The sequence below is a fragment of the Dermacentor albipictus genome, chromosome 1, assembly GCF_038994185.2.
Source record: "Dermacentor albipictus isolate Rhodes 1998 colony chromosome 1, USDA_Dalb.pri_finalv2, whole genome shotgun sequence".
NCBI lineage: Eukaryota > Metazoa > Arthropoda > Arachnida > Ixodida > Ixodidae > Dermacentor > Dermacentor albipictus.
In genome coordinates this window covers 468,422,655-468,440,184 of record NC_091821.1, presented here as the reverse complement: position 1 = coordinate 468,440,184, position 17,530 = coordinate 468,422,655, and the positions used below count along the sequence as shown (strand labels likewise).

At 47.5% G+C, this 17,530-nt stretch overlaps 1 protein-coding gene across 1 annotated transcript; it reads right to left on the bottom strand.

Annotated features, from left to right (window-relative positions):
- Window positions 1–479: 479 nt before the first annotated feature.
- Window positions 480–17,232, bottom strand: LOC135909832 (uncharacterized). Its single transcript, XM_065441880.2, has 4 exons — window positions 16,201–17,232; window positions 8,063–8,341; window positions 4,874–5,021; window positions 480–901 (listed from the first exon to the last, which is right to left on the bottom strand). Exons 1-4 carry the CDS (start codon window positions 17,038–17,040, stop codon window positions 666–668), a joined length of 1,503 nt encoding a protein of 500 aa, XP_065297952.1. The 5' UTR covers window positions 17,041–17,232; the 3' UTR covers window positions 480–665.
- Window positions 17,233–17,530: the final 298 nt, after the last annotated feature.

Genomic DNA, 17,530 nt, shown 5'->3' with positions numbered 1-17,530 from the left:
CTTCGTTACATACGCTTCTTATACGAAACAGAAATTCAGTTAGAAGTCCGCGCTTGTGGTTCTTTCGGTCATTTTGTGTGTGCACGCGCTGTATTCAAGTTTGCAATCGCACGAATAGCCGGGGCATGCGGTTTGGACGGCGGATGATTGTTGGCAAGAAGCAGCGGCGTTAGGCGCTCGGCTGGCAGTACGTAAGGGCACCAATGCGAGGACAAGTCGTTTATATATATATATATATATATATATATATATATATATATATATATATATATATATATATATATATATATATTGTGATCGTGAACAGCTGGGACGTAATATTCTCTTGGCTCTAATGGAAAAAATTGAAAACAAAAGACGGCGCTTTTGCAACCGAGGTGAAGAATCCATCCACATCATCCGTTTCAGGACTACTACCAACGGACGGTTTACGTGGCAACTGCCACAGCGCACTGTAACTGAAAAACGAGAAACCCAAACAACCTAGAACCAGCAAGCATATAATTTCTAGCTCACATTTGGGGATATACATATGACTTCGAAGTGAAATTTACGCAGTCTTAGTTAACCGGATCAGCCTGCGCAGACAGCCAGTCGTAAACGTTTTACGCTGGGCACACAAAGTGTCTGATAAGCAAAAAGTGACTGCAGTAACGGGAGCTGCTCTAAACGACGATTCTGCGGCGCTTGAAAAACCGCGCCGCCAACGTGTCCAGAACGTCTCCGGTCGCCTTGGCCGGGTCGACCTCGGCCCAGGCCACGAACGTGGTGTACGAGAAGGTCAGCTCGTCGCCGCTTCGTGGCAGCACCTGTGCTGCGGCTTGTGCGCAATCGCGCACGAACTCTTCGCGCAGCTCTGGGGTCACTCGGTGTAGCACTGGGCAAGTGCCCATGATCAGCTCTGCGAGCAGAGGGGAAGGTCAGGTATGGGTGAATAAGGATCGCCATGTGAACCCACAAGACGCAAAAATGGTGCCCTAGAATCAAGTTACTTCAAGAGATTTCTTAGATCTGGCCTGAGAAAGACAAGTTCCCTTGTCGAAGCGAGCGTTGGCTTCAGCGACATTCCTTATTCGACTATTGCTCATCGCTTCAAGCATGTGCCTTTCTGTGAACTTCTTTCTTTGGATTTAGCGTCTCCTAGTATCATAAGCAGCTTGTCATCAACCCCGACTAATGCGGACAAATCGCGAGCGGCCTTACAGTGTTAGATATAAAGTTGGTAAATAGCTAATGAATGCATGCGTTTGTTCTTACTATGTTTGTTCTTACTATTACTATGTACTTTGCCAACTTCGCACTTTACGTGCTCGCCAGGGGCTAGTAAAGCTAATAAATGCTGCCTTTCCTAGCCAGAAAGGCTTAGTAGTTTTTACTAATAACTACTAAGCTATGTTATCTCTGCAAGCCGTAGTCTATTAAGCTCTGGTTGTGAAAGTCTTATGCAAACTTTACATAAACTGCAGTACTGTTCACTATGTTCGACGTCATAGCACGCATATATGCAGACTGCAGGCTGTAGAAATTTGGGTACCAAGCTTTGATTTATTTATCCAAATACATAAGTGCTCACCACTGCAGCATGTGCTCCCTCAAAGTAGGGCTATTAAAAAAAATAATGGGGTTTTACGTGCCGAAACCACTTTCTGACTATGAGGCACGCCGTAGTGGGGGACTCCGTAGATTTTGACCACGTGGGGTTCATTAACGTGCAACTACATCTAAGTACACGGGTGTTTGCGCATTTCGCCCCCATCGAAATGGGGCCGCCGTGGCCGGGATGTAGGGCTATAAATACTTCCCAAATTACTCTTGGAGTACAGGTGCCGCGTAGAACCTTTGTCGTTGGTCTGCATGTGTGTTCTTGTTTATGGTTGCTTGACGGAGTTACGTAATAATTTGTTACCCGGGGCCATCGTGCCTCATTGTCACTGGTAAGCATTAAGCATCCGAATGATTGATGCCGCATAATATATACAGCAAAAGAACGCGGTTCTGTTTTTTTTTTTTGTTCGTGTGCATTATCTTGCAATACTAACAACTTAATATGACGATGCAAGTGGCACTTATAAATCGAATGAACCCAATTGTTAGTAATTATACTTCAATTGCGTTATTAACTGCACAAACGAGGTACTACTCAATATTCCTAGCTTCAGCAGGTAGTGAAAAGTAGTAAGATCATTTTACTACCTCCGCTTAATCATAACTTCGCGCTTTTTGTGAAAAATAACGTGTTGCTATTGCGTAGCGAATATGACGACCATATATTTAGGACTGACAGCACTAGACCTACAGGACACGATGTTGCTGTGCGCGTACGATTGCCAGCTCACTACATACATAGGCCTATAGACACTTATAGTCATTTGCTCTAAAATAACGAGATGGCGCTTACGGCGGCGTGCCGGAAGCGCCATCTCGTGCCTCTCCTCGACGCTTCTGCCCTGCTACTGTGCGATCAGCTGTGGGAAATGAAACTGGGCGGTCCGTAACACGCTGTGCTCCATCCATGCTGCAAGATGGGGAACGTGTGCAGCAGTTGGCTACAAAAATAGTGGATGCCATATTAAGGATTGCAATGAATGTGTGTGACCAAGGTCACAGACTGCTGCTACACAAGGACTGCCCATGTTGGCGGACGTTCGCGACGTACGTCTTTTCTCAAGCATAAAAAAAAATTCACCCAAGCGCCGGCATTGAACCGTTATTCTCCAATGAAAGAACTTCCGCGCCGGAACGCTGGCAAGATGGCGCACCACTCGTTACATGGTGACAAAAGGAGCAGCGCCACTTCCTAGCATAGCATGTTTCTCGTACGTTATCTGTACACATCCACTACAACACATACTCAAACTTACGCCCACGTATCAAGAATATGTGAATGGACGCACTCTTGATTCAGTGCAGCGAAGCATTGTTGACGAACCACAACGACAGCACACAAATGTCCGACGCTGAACGTTTTGTTACGGTCCACTGAGTATCCGAGTGGCCAGATATAATACGCCTTTGCTGCCAAGCTATAATAAAGTACAGAGTATTCACGTTCCAGGCCTTCTGCGCAGCTACGACCAATCTGTTGCAACTGAGCACACCCGCGAGTGATTAGGCAGACAATAATCAGATAGTGACCGCCCCGAGGAACGTTATTGAGTCAGAAACATGGCAAGCCGCTGTTTAAAAGTCATTGGCAAATAAAAAACGGACGGTGAATGAACGCGATCCCGATTTAATTGAGAAGCGGAACGTTTGAACAGCTCAGAATACATTTCTAGCCCCGCTAGCACCGTATACGCTGCTCGCACCGTTTGGAGAAGGCGTAATCCTCTGAACCTGTGGCCAAAGCTTCGTGTCATTCACCCAATCACCGTTTACGATATCTGCCAAAACGGAGGTTTGCCGAGCGACACGGCGTAATGCATATTGATTGTAAACACGGAGGCAACGTACGAAGCTGAAGTAAGCAATGAACGCGTATGGCAACGCCCACGGGATCGACGTGATAAGTGTCCATATACGTAAGGCTACGCATGTGTACGTAAGCCTACACAGCCATAGGTATACGCCCATAAAAAGGTATTCTTGCATCTTTAAATACTCATTTTGAAAAGCCCCTAAAGTTTACTCCAATTATCCCATCACAGGAGAGTTATGTGCTCAGGTGGTCATAATTTGTAAGAAAAACCAAAGCGATTTATTCAGTAATCAAACCGATCACGTTAATTAGCTCAGTTGCAAACATTACGATATATGTATATATCGGAGAGTTGAAGGATATCATGATGCAAGTCTCACTCGCCGTTTCCACATTTGAAAACGGCCATGTATATAGAGCGAAGTAACTGGCGTGAAATTATTCGCTCAATTTACCTGATTACGGAAGCTGAACCGCTAAACGCTGCTCTCGGTCCAAACCCTCCGTTATGTGGAAGTGTCGTTTGACGTGATGCTGCCGTCGCACTTCCCTCTGCGGACGATCTTATTAGCGCTTTGCTCAACTCCTGCCTGAATGAACAATTACTTCATTACCACATAACGGCGAGACGGACATCTTACGCTTCCCTATACTACGTCACAAGGGCTTGCACCGCGACCAGCCCTTCGCGGTGCCGCCACGAGCGTAATCAAGTAAATTGAACGAATAAGTTGACGCCAATTATTTCCAGTTTGATGCGAGATTCATTCACGTTCTAGTCAGCCACTTTCCAAAAAGCGCGCCTTCAACAGTTCGCGATGGTCTTAATTGGAACGCCGGGGAATCTTTCAGCAGATTTTCGGCACAGAATTCTCGAAAGTGAGGCTAATCTTAAGATTTCTGCTACGTAGGCATCACATCACTGCTCCTCTGCACCAATTTTGCACTTATAACATAGATCCTAAAGCGAGTAATCATAAAGGTTATTTAAAATCTTAGGTAATCAGCAATATTACCACTCATTTATTTTGTTTAGGTATTATTTAATTTATTTTGCCGCTAATATGCATCTGACCAGGTAACCTCTCTCCAATAACGGCAGGGGCCCAGATATGAGAGTCCCTTTTAAAATAAAGTGTTTGGCATAAAAAGGCACACCTGCCATATTATTGGTCGCAAGTTGTATACAACCCCACTTAAATGATCACATCCACAATGGATAACATGGGATCACTTCCAGCTTACCCGGTGTATCATCGTACTACATTTGCGAACCTCGTTTCTTGCCCGAAACAAGTGGCAAATTATATTTTTTCTTCGTCACCAAGACAATACGGCGAAATTCTACGTTAGCAGCATCCGACGACGCCTAGCAGCTTAGATCCGAATGCTGGTGAGCAGTCCCTCTAACATCTGTCGTTGTGGAAAGGAAATGAAGAATGAGGAGGTTCATACCGTCCAGGCTCTCCGTGCTGGACAGTCGCCAGTTGGTCTCCAGTAATTTGCTCACTTTCACCTTGAACCCGGCGTTTTCCATCATCTTGCACATGACGGCAGACCATTTGTCTCCCTTGGGCAGCTTCAGAAGAAATGCCTTGTAGTCCTGAAGGAAAATCACGCGTACAAGCATTTACAAAAGAAAGAGGGTGACCGAAAAATAGCACGCAAAGCCTGCTATGGTCGAGAAGAATGTAGGCATTTAAAACTGTATCGGAATCACTTGTACCATAAAGTCTCTTTTACAGCGAAGCTATATATTGCTGGTCGATTCGTCCGCCCGTCTGTACACCGAAGACTCCTCCGGCGCAACCCCAGGCGCATTCGCGAGAAAGAAGTGAGGCGCGTGACTGTCTGTGCCAGTAGTGACGTCGTTGCTCTCTGTCGCAGCCGAGGGTGCGCGCAGCAGTTTCTTTCGGGCTTCGAAATGGGTAGGCCACGCGTCATGCGTTCGCCGAGGAGCAGGCAGCTTTCGTTCAGCAATGCCGCGAGCAGAACCGGGAACGAGCTCGTCTACGCCGTGCCGATGCTGCAGCCCGAGCACAAGAACAAGCTCGTGCAGCCAAGCGCAAGCAGCAGCTGCGTACCGAGGATCAGGCAGCCTACCAAGCCGTCCTTGAATGAACCGTTGGAATTAACCCAGTGATTAACACAGGGGCCACACCGTTCAGCTTCGCTGGGTATATGTACGGAGTGCTTGGGCGGCGATTTTCTTTATGCCTTCTAATTTGCAAGAATTTCGAAAGTATTACATTTATTTCATGCACATCAGGTGTCATGCGGCGACTGCCACAGTGGTTCATGAAGGGCATACGTCGGCTTTCATAACAGCTTTCAAAGCGAAAGCTTGACCTTGTCTCAGCTACACAGTTTCATTTTCATTGAAGACGCTCATTTAAGAAACACAAATCAATTGTTTCGTCCATGTGGTTGAGCGCTAATGTGTAAATAAACGTTTGCCATAAAGCCATTCAAATGTTGGATCTGGAACCACATTGCCTTGTGTCTTGCGGTTACTGTAACGCATGTTGCAAAAACGTCTACTCTACCAGGCTGTGTAGCCATTCAAGAGGAATTGATGGGGCTGGCTACCAAGACTCACAATGAAGCATATGCTGAGGGCACACAAGACACAAAAGCAGCGCTTGTTTTGGTCCCTTTCAGACTCCGTAGTTCTATCTGAGCATCGTATGCGCGTGACATGTGCGGATACACTCATGCTACTTTGAGAACCACTGATAAGTACGCACTTATACCGGAGCGGAGCTATTGTTCTACAGCCAAGTTTAAGCATAACTTAAAGGAGAAAAGACAAGTTGATTACAGATCCTTGATATGTTCTTAACCATTTATGTCAATGGTAGAGAAAAAAAGACAGCATGCATTTCGGTAGCCAGAGCATGATAAACACTTCGATGCCAATAAAAACAAACTGAACAAACAACGTATTTTGGTGCGCCATGCAGTGTCCCGGAACGTGCCCAATTTCATGGTGCTTAATGTTCAGATTTCGTCTGGTTGCTTTTACTCGCAACACTCCATAATTGATAAAGAACATTTCTGCATGTACATAAGAAAAGATGGATGAGAAACCGGAATGTTCCCTATTGGAACCTGTGATGTACATGAAAAATTAATATATATATATATATATATATATATATATATATATATATATATATATATATATATATATATATATATATATATATATATATATTGTAGCGAGATATGAGCTATTCTTTGTCATCTGTACATGATCATCATCATGTGGGGCTCATATGGGGTTCTTCTTCATCATCGCTTGTGGGGCTGGCTCTCGAGTGTGCTCCTTGCTGTTGTGGGCGTGGTCGGTTCGCCTGACCTTTTGACGCGGAATAAAAGCCGTGATTACTGCTGCGTCACAAGTGGACTTCACCGCGAAGTCCAGCAAACAGATGGGGATCACGCTGGTGCCCACTGACAACCCAATACGGAGCGGCTGGGGTAGTCGAGGCCGAGATGGTGGAAGTAGAAGTGCCTGTGGGCTCGTCCTGCGACATGTTGGCGGATAGCTGGCACAATCGGCGACCCGATCGAAGCTCCAGGAGGTTGAGCGGGGAGTCAGAGGACGGGGGACCGAAGAGCACACTCCACCACTTGTGACGCAGCAGTAATCACGGCTTTTATTCCGCGTCAAAAGGTCAGGCGAACCGACCACGCCCACAACAGCAAGGAGCACACTCGAGAGCCAGCCCCACAAGCGATGATGAAGAAGAACCCCATATGAGCCCCACATGATGATGATCATGTACAGATGACAAAGAATAGCTCATATCTCGCTACAATATATATATATATATATATATATATATATATATATATATATATATAGCTTAACGCAGTTGACAATATGAGCGCCGGGAAATATTTCGTTAAATTGGGAACTTCGATGATTTGAAACACTAGAACTATCAAAGGAATAAACATGTTTATTCGAAAGCAAAAAAAAATAAGAATATGCATTTCACCGTTGGGCGTAAGTATTTATCATTGAACTGTCATTGAAGCCCGTTGAGGATGCATTCTGTTTATTACTTCCATTGGCTATACCAGATGACTGGTGTCTCGTAAATCCGGCGCTAAGCTTACCATGTTGATACCCTGCAACGGAGTTTGGTAACAAGAAAACTTTCCCTGTAGTAATGTGTTATTCACTTTTGAGGCGTTTAGAAAGCACCAGGTTTCCCGCAAATCGTGTCATTACCCGCGTTCTTCCGCAACATATAGTTAAATCGTGCGATACGCTTTACTTAATTTTGTCGCTTTGAAGTTTTCAACGCATTAAGCTCCATGAATGTGCGTAGGCGAATCAAACGCCTTTCGTTCGATGAAGGATTCCATGAAAACGTAATTACGCAAGGATCACCACGCCTATGCTTCCATGTATTGCTATACTCAGGGTGCTGTCGCTGCACGGGCTCCGTGCTTCAGATTCTGAAGTGTAAGTGTTGCTTACAATTTGCCAGTGATTCAAGTTACATACTGGCATTAGAGACCTGTCATGAGCCACGCTATGGGCACGAAAATAGAGAAGGCGTGTCCCGTGAGACATTACATACACTCTGTTACGGCATGCCACTTCGCTCAGCGCGAATGCGTCCTCACCGCGGCCACCTCGGTCCAGCGCCCTTCATCGGCGAGCAGCTTGTAGAGGGGCATCAGGTTGGAGTGGACGCGGAACATGAGGAACAGCTCGCCGCCCTGTTCCCACAGCAGCCGACGAATGTTGTTCAGCGCGCGCTGCTTGTCCCGCACGCTCTCCAGGTGGTAGAGGGAGAAGATGCGCCGGAACTGGCCCCAGCTGGACAGTGCCTCGTCCACGTCACGTTCCACGTCCAGCACCTCGTAGAGGATGTCGCGCTGGGCCGCGTTGCGGCGAAGAACCTGCACCGGCCCATCGGCGGTACGACGAGAACGGGTAACTACACACTACCCGCGGCATTGAGGCGATAATAAATTGCAAAATAAATTTTTATCAGTACTCGGGCCACCATGGCACTGGGCGGCGCCCGTACGCTGTCTGCATTGACGTAAGAATAAATGGCGCAAACTTATGTTAGGACGCAAAACAAGGTACAAGGAGGACAAGCATATACAAGACGCACTGTCCAGTGTGCTCGTGTCGTTTTTGTGTCTTCAGTTATAGTTTGAAATGTTATTTAGCTACAGTGTTAAACTTCGCGCTGTCTACCGTGTTACGCACAATTTCCTAGAAGATCAACAAAAAGGCGAAGATTACGCGAGTTTCTGTAACATGTACGCGACGAATACTGGAATAATCGAGATCATTTCTTCGCATTGATCTTGCGACATCGTTCATGTGCTTCGTTCGATTTACATAACAGCTTTGACACAGAGCAAATAAACAACGGGAAAGATTGAATGATTAGACACAGTCTACTGTAAGGGTATTGCACATCATCATCATCAGCCTATCTTGTGTCCACTGCAGGACGAAGGCTTCGATCTCCTGTTACCCCTGTCCTGTGCCAACCGGTTCCATCCAGCACCTGCGAATTTCTTAATTACATCACCCCACCTAGCCCTCTGCCGCCCTAGACTGCGCGCTTCGATTCTCGTGGCACCCATTCTATTACCGTAATGGCCCATCAGTTATCCAACTTACGCATTACATGACATGTCCAGTTCCATTTCTTCCTATTAATATTAATTAGAATACCTTCTAGCCCTGTTTGCCCTCTGAACCGCACCGCTCTCTTCCCTTCTATTAACTTTACGCCTAACATTCTTCGTTCCATCGCTCTTTGCGCGGTCATTAAATTCTTTTCGACCTTCTTTGCGAGTCTCCAAGTTTCTGCACCTGATACGTCCGCACCGGTAGAATGCATTGATTGTACACCTTTCTTTTTAATGATAATGGTTGATGATGTGTGTTGTTTTGTGGCGCAAGGGCCAGGTTTGGCCAAAGAGCGCCATGACTGGTGGTAGTGTTAAGGATGTATTATGGAAGATGTGACTTGGCTGTAAAGTGGCCTAAAATAGTCGCTGTAAAGTGCGTAAAATCTACGTGCTATAAAATTATGGCGATGACTGATGACGAATACTATGAACTTTAAAATCCATCGTAAAAGAATGATGCAATGTTTAAAATATGCGAGACTTTAAATTGCTTACAGCACTACTGCCTCGCCAGAGCCCTTGAACCATAAGGGCCTAGAGGCATGTGCTATTCAGAATAATTATCGCAGCGGCATCCTCTGGAGAGAGGACCCGCTACGAACATGTGGGGCTAAAAACATGCAAGACAACATCTTTCAGAAAGCTTAGTACTGCGTTGGTGTCAAATAAAGGTTCTGGGCCTAGTAACATTACTGGATGAAGGGGGATGTGCTGGCGGTATGCTACGGGAAAATGTTTCTTTCGTTCAGATTCGGCTTTCCGACACTCCAGTAAGACGTGGAGGACGGTCAGCCTCTCCCCGCATCTACCACAGGTTGGAGGCTCGTTTCCCGTGAGTAAAAAGTTATGTGTGCCGAAAGTGTGTCCTATTCTTAGACGGCAGAATAGGACATCTGTCCGGCGGGATTTTGTTACGGGAGGCCAGAAACCTAATTGTGGCTTGATTACATGCAGTTTATTGTTTGTTTCCATGTCCCACGAGCGTTGCCAGTAGTTCCGCAGTTTTCTGCGCAAGTAGGGCCTCAGATCTGTGACAGGGACTGCTGCGGTAGGATTTACAGAATACGATGCAACTGATGTGGCCATCTGGTCCGCCAGAACATTGCCTTCAATGGCCCTATGACCGGGCACCCAGCATATGATGACATGCTGGTTACATATATACGTTTTACATAGGACGGAATAGAGTTCGTTGATGACTGGGTTTTTGTGCTTAGAAAATGACATCAAGGCCTTCACAACACTGAGGGAGTCCGTAAATATAATTGATTTCTGGAGTTGTGATTTATTTATATGCTTTACGGCCGACAGCAGTCCGTAGGCCTCAGCCGTAAAGATACTAGTTTCCGGGTGCAGTACGTCGGATTCCGAGAAGGATGGACCGACGGCTGCATAGGATACCCCGTCGCGTGACTTTGATGCGTCTGTGTAGAACTCCGTGCAGGAGTATTTGTGCTGGAGTTCCCGGAAATGCATTTTGATTTCAATCTCTGGAGCATGCTTTGTGACTTCCACGAACGATATATCACATTGTATGAGCTGCCACTCCCAAGGAGGTAGCAGCTTGGCTGGATGCATTAGGCGAAGCTCGAGGAGTGGAACCTGCATTTCTTCGCTAAGCTCCCTCACACGCAGCGAGAAAGGCTGTCTTACGGACGGACGATTGCGAAAGAGTGTAGCACATGTCATGTCATTAATGGTATTATAACAGGGATGTTGGGGGTTTGAGTGGACTTTCAGAAAATATGTATGGCTGGTGTATGTTCTCTGCAGACGAAGTGACCACTCATTTGATTCTACATATAGACTTTGTATGGGACTCGTTCTGAAAGCGCCAGTGGCCAGTCAGATTCCTAGATGGTGGACTGGGTCTAGCATCCTTAGTGCGCTTGGGGCGGCAGAGTGGTAGATCACGGCGCCATAGTCTAGTCGTGATCGAATGAGGCTTTTATAGAGATTCATTAAGCACTTCCTGTCACTACCCCACGTAGTCTGGGATAGAAGTTTGATTATGTTCATTGTTTTTAGACACTTTTCTTTGAGATGTTTAATGTGAGGGACGAAAGTGAGTCTGTAGTCAAGTATGACACCTAGAAATTTGTGTTCTTTGTTTACAGGTATCTGTTGTCCACGCAGTTCTATGCAAGGATCTGGGATAAGTCCTCTCTTTCTAGTAAAAAGAACACAAGAGCTTTTGTTAGGATTGATCTTAAACCCATTCTTGTCTGCCCACATTGACACTTTGTTCAGGCCATGCTGTACCTGTCTCTCGCAGACTGCGAGGTTACAAGATTTGAAGGCTATTTGAATGTCGTCCACGTAGACAGAGTAAAAGATGGCGGGTGGCAGTGAAGCACGAAGCGTATTCATCTTCACGATAAATAGCGTGCAGCTGAGCACGCCTCCTTGGGGTACACCCGTTTCTTGCGTAAAAGGACGTGAGAGTGCATTGCCGACTTTTACCCGGAAGGTACGATTTGACAGATAGCTTTTTATTATATTAAACATATTACCGTGGATGCCCATTTCTGACAAGTCTCTTAAGATTCCGTAACGCCACGTCGTATCGTACGCCTTCTCCATATCGAGGAATATGGATAAGAAGAATTGTTTGTGTACAAATGCGTCCCGGATATTTGCTTCTACACGTACAAGGTGGTCAGTTGTGGAGCGTCCTTCTCTGAAGCCGCACTGATAAGGATCAAGACTTTTGCTCTGTTCAAGGAAAAAGATGAGTCGCCGATTTATCATTTTTTCGAACACCTTACAAAGGCAACTTGTGAGGGCTATCGGGCGGTAACTTGCCACTGAGGAAGGGTCTTTGCCTTGTTTCAAAACAGGGACTACAATGGCTTCCTTCCACGCGGTTGGAAGGTGCCCTGCATCCCAGATGGTGTTGAAAAGTGTGAGTAGTGTAAGTTGGGTGTCTTTATCTAAGTTTTTGATCATTTCATACATGATTCTGTCAGATCCCGGGGCAGAGCTCTTGCATGCGCTCAAGGCAGCTCTCAACTCGGCAATGCTAAAAGGACAATTGTATGGTTCATTCTGTTGACATTTTCTCATGAGTGGCTTACATTCTTCTATTTGTTTATATTTCAGAAAGGATTGCGAGTAATGATTGGCACTTGACACGCTCTCAAAGTGCTCCCCAAGTGAGTCCGCCTGATCTTGTAGGGTATCGCCTTCTGTGTTTACCAAAGGGAGTGCATGTGCTTGTCGCCCTCTTATCCTATTGACCCTGTTCCAGGCTTTCGCCTCATCTCTGAACGAGTTAATACTTGATAGAAACTTCTGCCAACTTTCTCGTCTGGCCTGTCGGCGGGTTCGCCTGCCTTCGGATTTTACTTTTTTAAAGTTGACTAGATTTTCTGCAGTGGGAGAAGCGCGTAGCAACCCCCACGCCCTGTTCTGTTTTTTACGAGCGATCCTACAATCGTCGTTCCACCATGGGACACGCCGTTTGCAGGCCAAGCCTTTTACTTCTGATATGCATTTATATGCGACATCTATTATGAATGCTGTAAAAAACTCGACTGCAGCGTCAATTTCTAATGAAGACAGGTCAGCCCATGAGATACTAGTTAGAGATCGAAATTTCTCCCAATCAGCTGTCTCAATCTTCCACCTAGGAGCGTATGGTGGATATTCGTTTTCTTTATATGATCTTAGCAGTATAGGGAAGTGGTCGCTACCGTAAGGGTTGTCGGTAACTTCCCATTCGAGTTCAGGCAGTACAGACGGGGAGACTATACTGAGATCTATTGACGAAAAGGATCGGTTTGCAAGAGAGTAATATGTGGGTTCTTTCTTGTTGAGAAGGCACGCTCCAGAAGAAAAAAGGAACTGTTCAACAAGGCGACCTCGCGCATCTATACGAGAGTCGCCCCACAGGGAGCTGTGCGCATTGAAATCGCCAAGAATAGCATAAGGTTCTGGCAATTGATCGATCAAGGAGTGAAATTCATGTTTGTTCAGTTGATAATGCGGGGGTATGTAAAGGGAGCAAATGGTGATGAGTTTGTTTAGTAGGACAACTCGAACCGCCACTGCTTCAAGGGGCGTTTGTAGCTGTAAAGGCTGACACGCAATACTTCTATGAGTAAGAATCGCAACACCACCCGATGATGCGACGGTATCATCGCGATCTTTGCGAAACGTAACATACGTACGGAGAAAGTTTGTGTGTTTAGATTTTAAGTGTGTTTCCTGTAAACACAGCAGTTTTGGATTATGTTTGTGGATGATTTCCTGCACATCATCAAGGTTCCTAAGAAGACCTCTGACGTTCCACTGTATGATTTGTGTATCCATATTTAAAGTAAGTTGGTGCTGTGCTTACGGAAACGGCAGTGATGCCTTAGATTACAGAGCTCTTCCGAGGCCCTGTAACCGGGGTTTTGCTCTTTCTGGAGCGTTCGAGTGAGCCTCGCCGCTCCTTCGGCGCTTGGTGCGCCTTGAGGTTAGGTGTAGTGTCCATTGCCTCGGGTGAGGCGCCGGACACGTGCTCTTGCGAGCGAGAACTAACTAGAGAGGGTCCCGCCTTGGAGGGCAAGACCCTTGCGCCCACCAGCCCGGAGGTCGATGGGGCATTTTGTAGAATTTGGGAGCGCCGGCTGTTGCCAGCGCTAGAAGGGGCGGGGGAGGGTGGGGCAGCCTCGGCTGCACCCACCTTCGGGGTCGATGGCCCCGTCTGCTGGGTAGGCGGAGCAGCGCTAGCTGCAACCGCCGCGGGGGCAGATGGCGTAACTGCCGACTCACGGCTTGTGAGTCGGACAGCCGCCGGAGGCCGTTGTGACGCTGCCCCCTGACGCGCCACTTCGGCAAAGCTGGCCTTAGGAAGGTGTGCAACCCGCCTGCGTGCCTCTTTGAATGATATGTTTTCTTTTACTTTGATTGTGACTATTTCTTTTTCTTTCTTCCAAGACGGGCATGACCGCGAGTATGCGGCATGCTCGCCATCACAGTTTACACAGTGGAAAGCATTCTCACAAGATTCAGAGGAGTGTTCGTGCGCGCTGCATTTCGCACAAGTTTGGCGGCCTCGGCAGCTCTGCGAACTGTGGCCAAAACGCTGACACTTGAAACATCGGAGGGGATTTGGCACGTATGGTCTTACACGGAGCTTGATGTACCCGGCCTCGATTGACTCGGGCAAGACACTTGAATTGAAGGTGAGTATTAGGTGTTTGGTCGCAAGTTCTTTTCCATCTCGCCTCATCTTAATTCTTTTGACATTTATAACATTCTGTTCGCTGAAGCCCTCCAAGAGCTCAGCCTCAGTGAGCTCCAGCAAATCATCGTCCGAGACAACGCCGCGGGAAGTGTTCATCGTGCGGTGCGGGGTTACAACTACTTGGGTCTCCCCAAATGATACTAGCTGTGGCAGCTTCTCAAATTGCTTCTGGTCGCGGAGCTCCAAGAGGAGGTCACCGCTAGCCATCCTTGACACCTTATATCCTGGGCCAAAAACTTCGGTAAGGGACTTAGATACTAGGAAAGGGGAGATTGTTCGTACTTGTTTAGCCGGTTTTTCTGCGTGGATTACATGAAAACGAGGAAAATTGTTGACTTGGCGTCCGAAAAACTGAAAGACCTCTTCGGTGCGCCCTCGTTTCTGAGGGCGATCAGGGAGTTTAGGAAAAGTGTTTTCCATGAGTACAGTAGGGTTTTCGGCCGCGATGCCGACCACCCACCATGGAGCCCAACAGGGGGACGTGACAGGAGTTCCTGCTAGAGAAACCCTGCCAACGCCAGCCGTACATCGCTGCTATAACCAAATACAGCATAACCAAGGCTGGCTAGCTACACAAGGTTAACCCTTGCCGCCGGGAAACTAGGAAGTGAGGAGAAGTAATGAGAAGACAGGAAAGATGAAAAAGACGAGAGAGAAAGACGAAGATTGGAGATGAGGACAGGAAAAGGCGACTGCCGATTTCCCCCGGGTGGGTCAGTCCGGGGGTGCCGTCTACGTGAAGCCGAGGCCGAAGGGGTGTGTTGCCGCCGCCGAGGGGCCGTAAAGGTCCAAACACCCGGCATTGGCTCAACCCCCAGGATCCCCTTTTCCCCGGACACGGCTAAGCCGCGCACGGCTACACGCGGGAGGGTCCAACCCTCGTGTGCTCGGGTCCGTGGTGTCGCAACACACCAAACGCCTGAATGATAATGGTAAGCATCTAGTCAGGATGTGAGAATGTCTGCCTTATGCGCTCCAACCCATTTTTATTCTTCTGTAAATTTGCTTCTCATTGTCAGGGTCTCCTGGGAGTAATTGACTTAGGTAAACTTACTCCTTTACAGACTCTAGAGGCTCACTGGCGATCGTAAACTCTTCTTCCCTTACCCGGCTATTGACTGCTACCTCTGTATTCTGCATAATAATCTTCAATCCCACTCTTATACTCTGTTAAGGTCCTCAATCATTTGTTGTAAATTGTCTCCAGTGTTGCAGAACACGACAAGGTCCTCTGGAAAACGAAAATTGTTCAGATACTCGCCGTTGATACTTACTCCTAAGCCTTACCAGTTTAATAACTTGAATACTTCTTCCATGCTCGCAGGGAATAGCATTAGAGAGATTGTGTCTCCTCGTCTGACCGCTTTCTTTATAGGTATATTCTCAGTTTTCTTGGGGAGATCACAAGTGAGAAACCGCCCGCACGAACGGTAATCTGAGCGAGATGTGCACTCGCATTCTGCGCCACGTAACGCTTACATAATCGGACTCTGGCGCTGCTCTTTATTCTGAACAAGGGCCCCGTAGTGTCATCGAAACGGTAATTATCTTTATTAACGTTAAACAAGTGCTCATTTTCTTTTGACCGCGTATCACCCTCGCCTGACGCGCGTTCGTCGAACATCGAACTAGGTTAAATACTTCATATTTGTTTTGCATGTGGGTCTTCTGTTTCGTCAAGCCCCTGGAGCAAGCAAAACTCGCGCGTGCGCAGAAATTATCTGATGCAGTATACACACGTAGGTCAAACTATCAGGCGGACTTGTGCTCCATTGTGAGCTTAGATGTCGGGAGAGCAAACGGTAAAAGAGTATGACTACATAAGCTACGTAATGGGCTAACTATGTCGCCTGCGTTCAGCACGCACCTTAATCACGTCAGGCGACCTTTCTGTGGCGACGATGATGCGATGGAGACCCCCAAACTCTTTGACGATGCAGCGGGTCAGTTCGCCGGCGCCACAGCCCAGGTCGAGGAACTGGTCCCAAGATGTCGTCTCGCGGATCTTTGCCTTGATGCACTTGAAGGCCCTCTCGCAATCGCTCAGAAAGTACGGGCGTTTGGCCGTCATCCACGGCGGCAGGGCCAGTTTCTGGCCGCCTTGCATTGCTGCACGCTCGGCGGAATCGCGACATCGACTCTTCTGCGTGGACGGCTGCGTGAAAATTGGCGACGAGAAGCTGTCGTGAGTGGAAAATCGAAGCTGCTGAAAAGTGTAACACGGAATTTGGCCTGCGCCCATCATTCCCACAGGGCCTATCCGCCGTGCTGCCGTCCTACCCTTTACAACAGTGCCGCATCCTCGATGGTCCGCCGTAGTACCCTCCAATTTCTTGAACCGAAACGCAGGCTCCTTGCAGGCGACGGTAGAGAAGCCGCGCTTATGCTGCGTCCTATGCCAGGAGAACAGGATATGGTGCCCCGGTGCTCTAGGCGCAACGAGAAGCGAAGCTAGATGGTGTCCAAAGTCTGGCACACGAGGCATCCTCAACAAACTTAACGTCGGCGAGCTGTTCGTACTGCAGCCAACGGGGTACCCAAGACGTTGCGCCACTGTTTCCACTAAGGATGAACGGTCGTCGCTGGAGAGGCGGTGTCCTCTGACCGTCTCGGCGAGAGAAAGAGACAAATTTTTGCGGGATTTACTCAGGCCTTCGGTGAGACGAAGTCCCTGACCCAAGCGTGCGCTGCAACCGACAACAAGCATGTTCGTATCTTTGCTGCGTCCCGAGTTGAAACGGAAGATTTTGGCGGTCAGATGAACACGGTCACAAGTTGCTCCTTGGTGGGTGACGGCACCACGTCATCGCGCAACGCTACTAAGCCAACACACACCTGCACATGCAGAGCATGGATGAAGCGGTCATACGCCGTTTCTTTTGTTTTCTTTATTAAATGGCACATACCCACTATGGATGTTGGTCAATACTGGGATGCGATTCGAACAACATCTAGCTCTGTGAAAAAGAGCAGAAATGTTTGGGGAGAGTCAAGGGATTATGTAAAAAAAGTACAGCAGAACTGATCTCCCGGTGACTGGACTGTCGATGATAATCCGATTAGCATTCGAGCAATGTAGGGGCACACCTTATTTCTGAAGTCACGTTTATTTAACGTTTGTAATGGACATTCTCAGTGGTTGTTCCGGCTGTAAGCGACATACTCCGCTATTGTCACGCTGTGCAATGGCACTCGCT

What these genes read in the sequence shown, in the direction of transcription:
- LOC135909832 (XM_065441880.2), bottom strand. Translation starts at nt 17,040, where the DNA reads ATGCTTGTTGTCGGTTGCAGCGCACGCTTGGGTCAGGGACTTCGTCTC. An exon ending in GGTCGCCTGACGTGATTAAG is followed by an intron (nt 8,342 to 16,200) that starts GTGCGTGCTGAA and finishes GGGCCGGTGCAG; the next exon opens with GTTCTTCGCCGCAACGCGGC. An exon ending in CAGCACGGAGAGCCTGGACG is followed by an intron (nt 902 to 4,873) that starts GTATGAACCTCC and finishes CTCTGCTCGCAG; the next exon opens with AGCTGATCATGGGCACTTGC.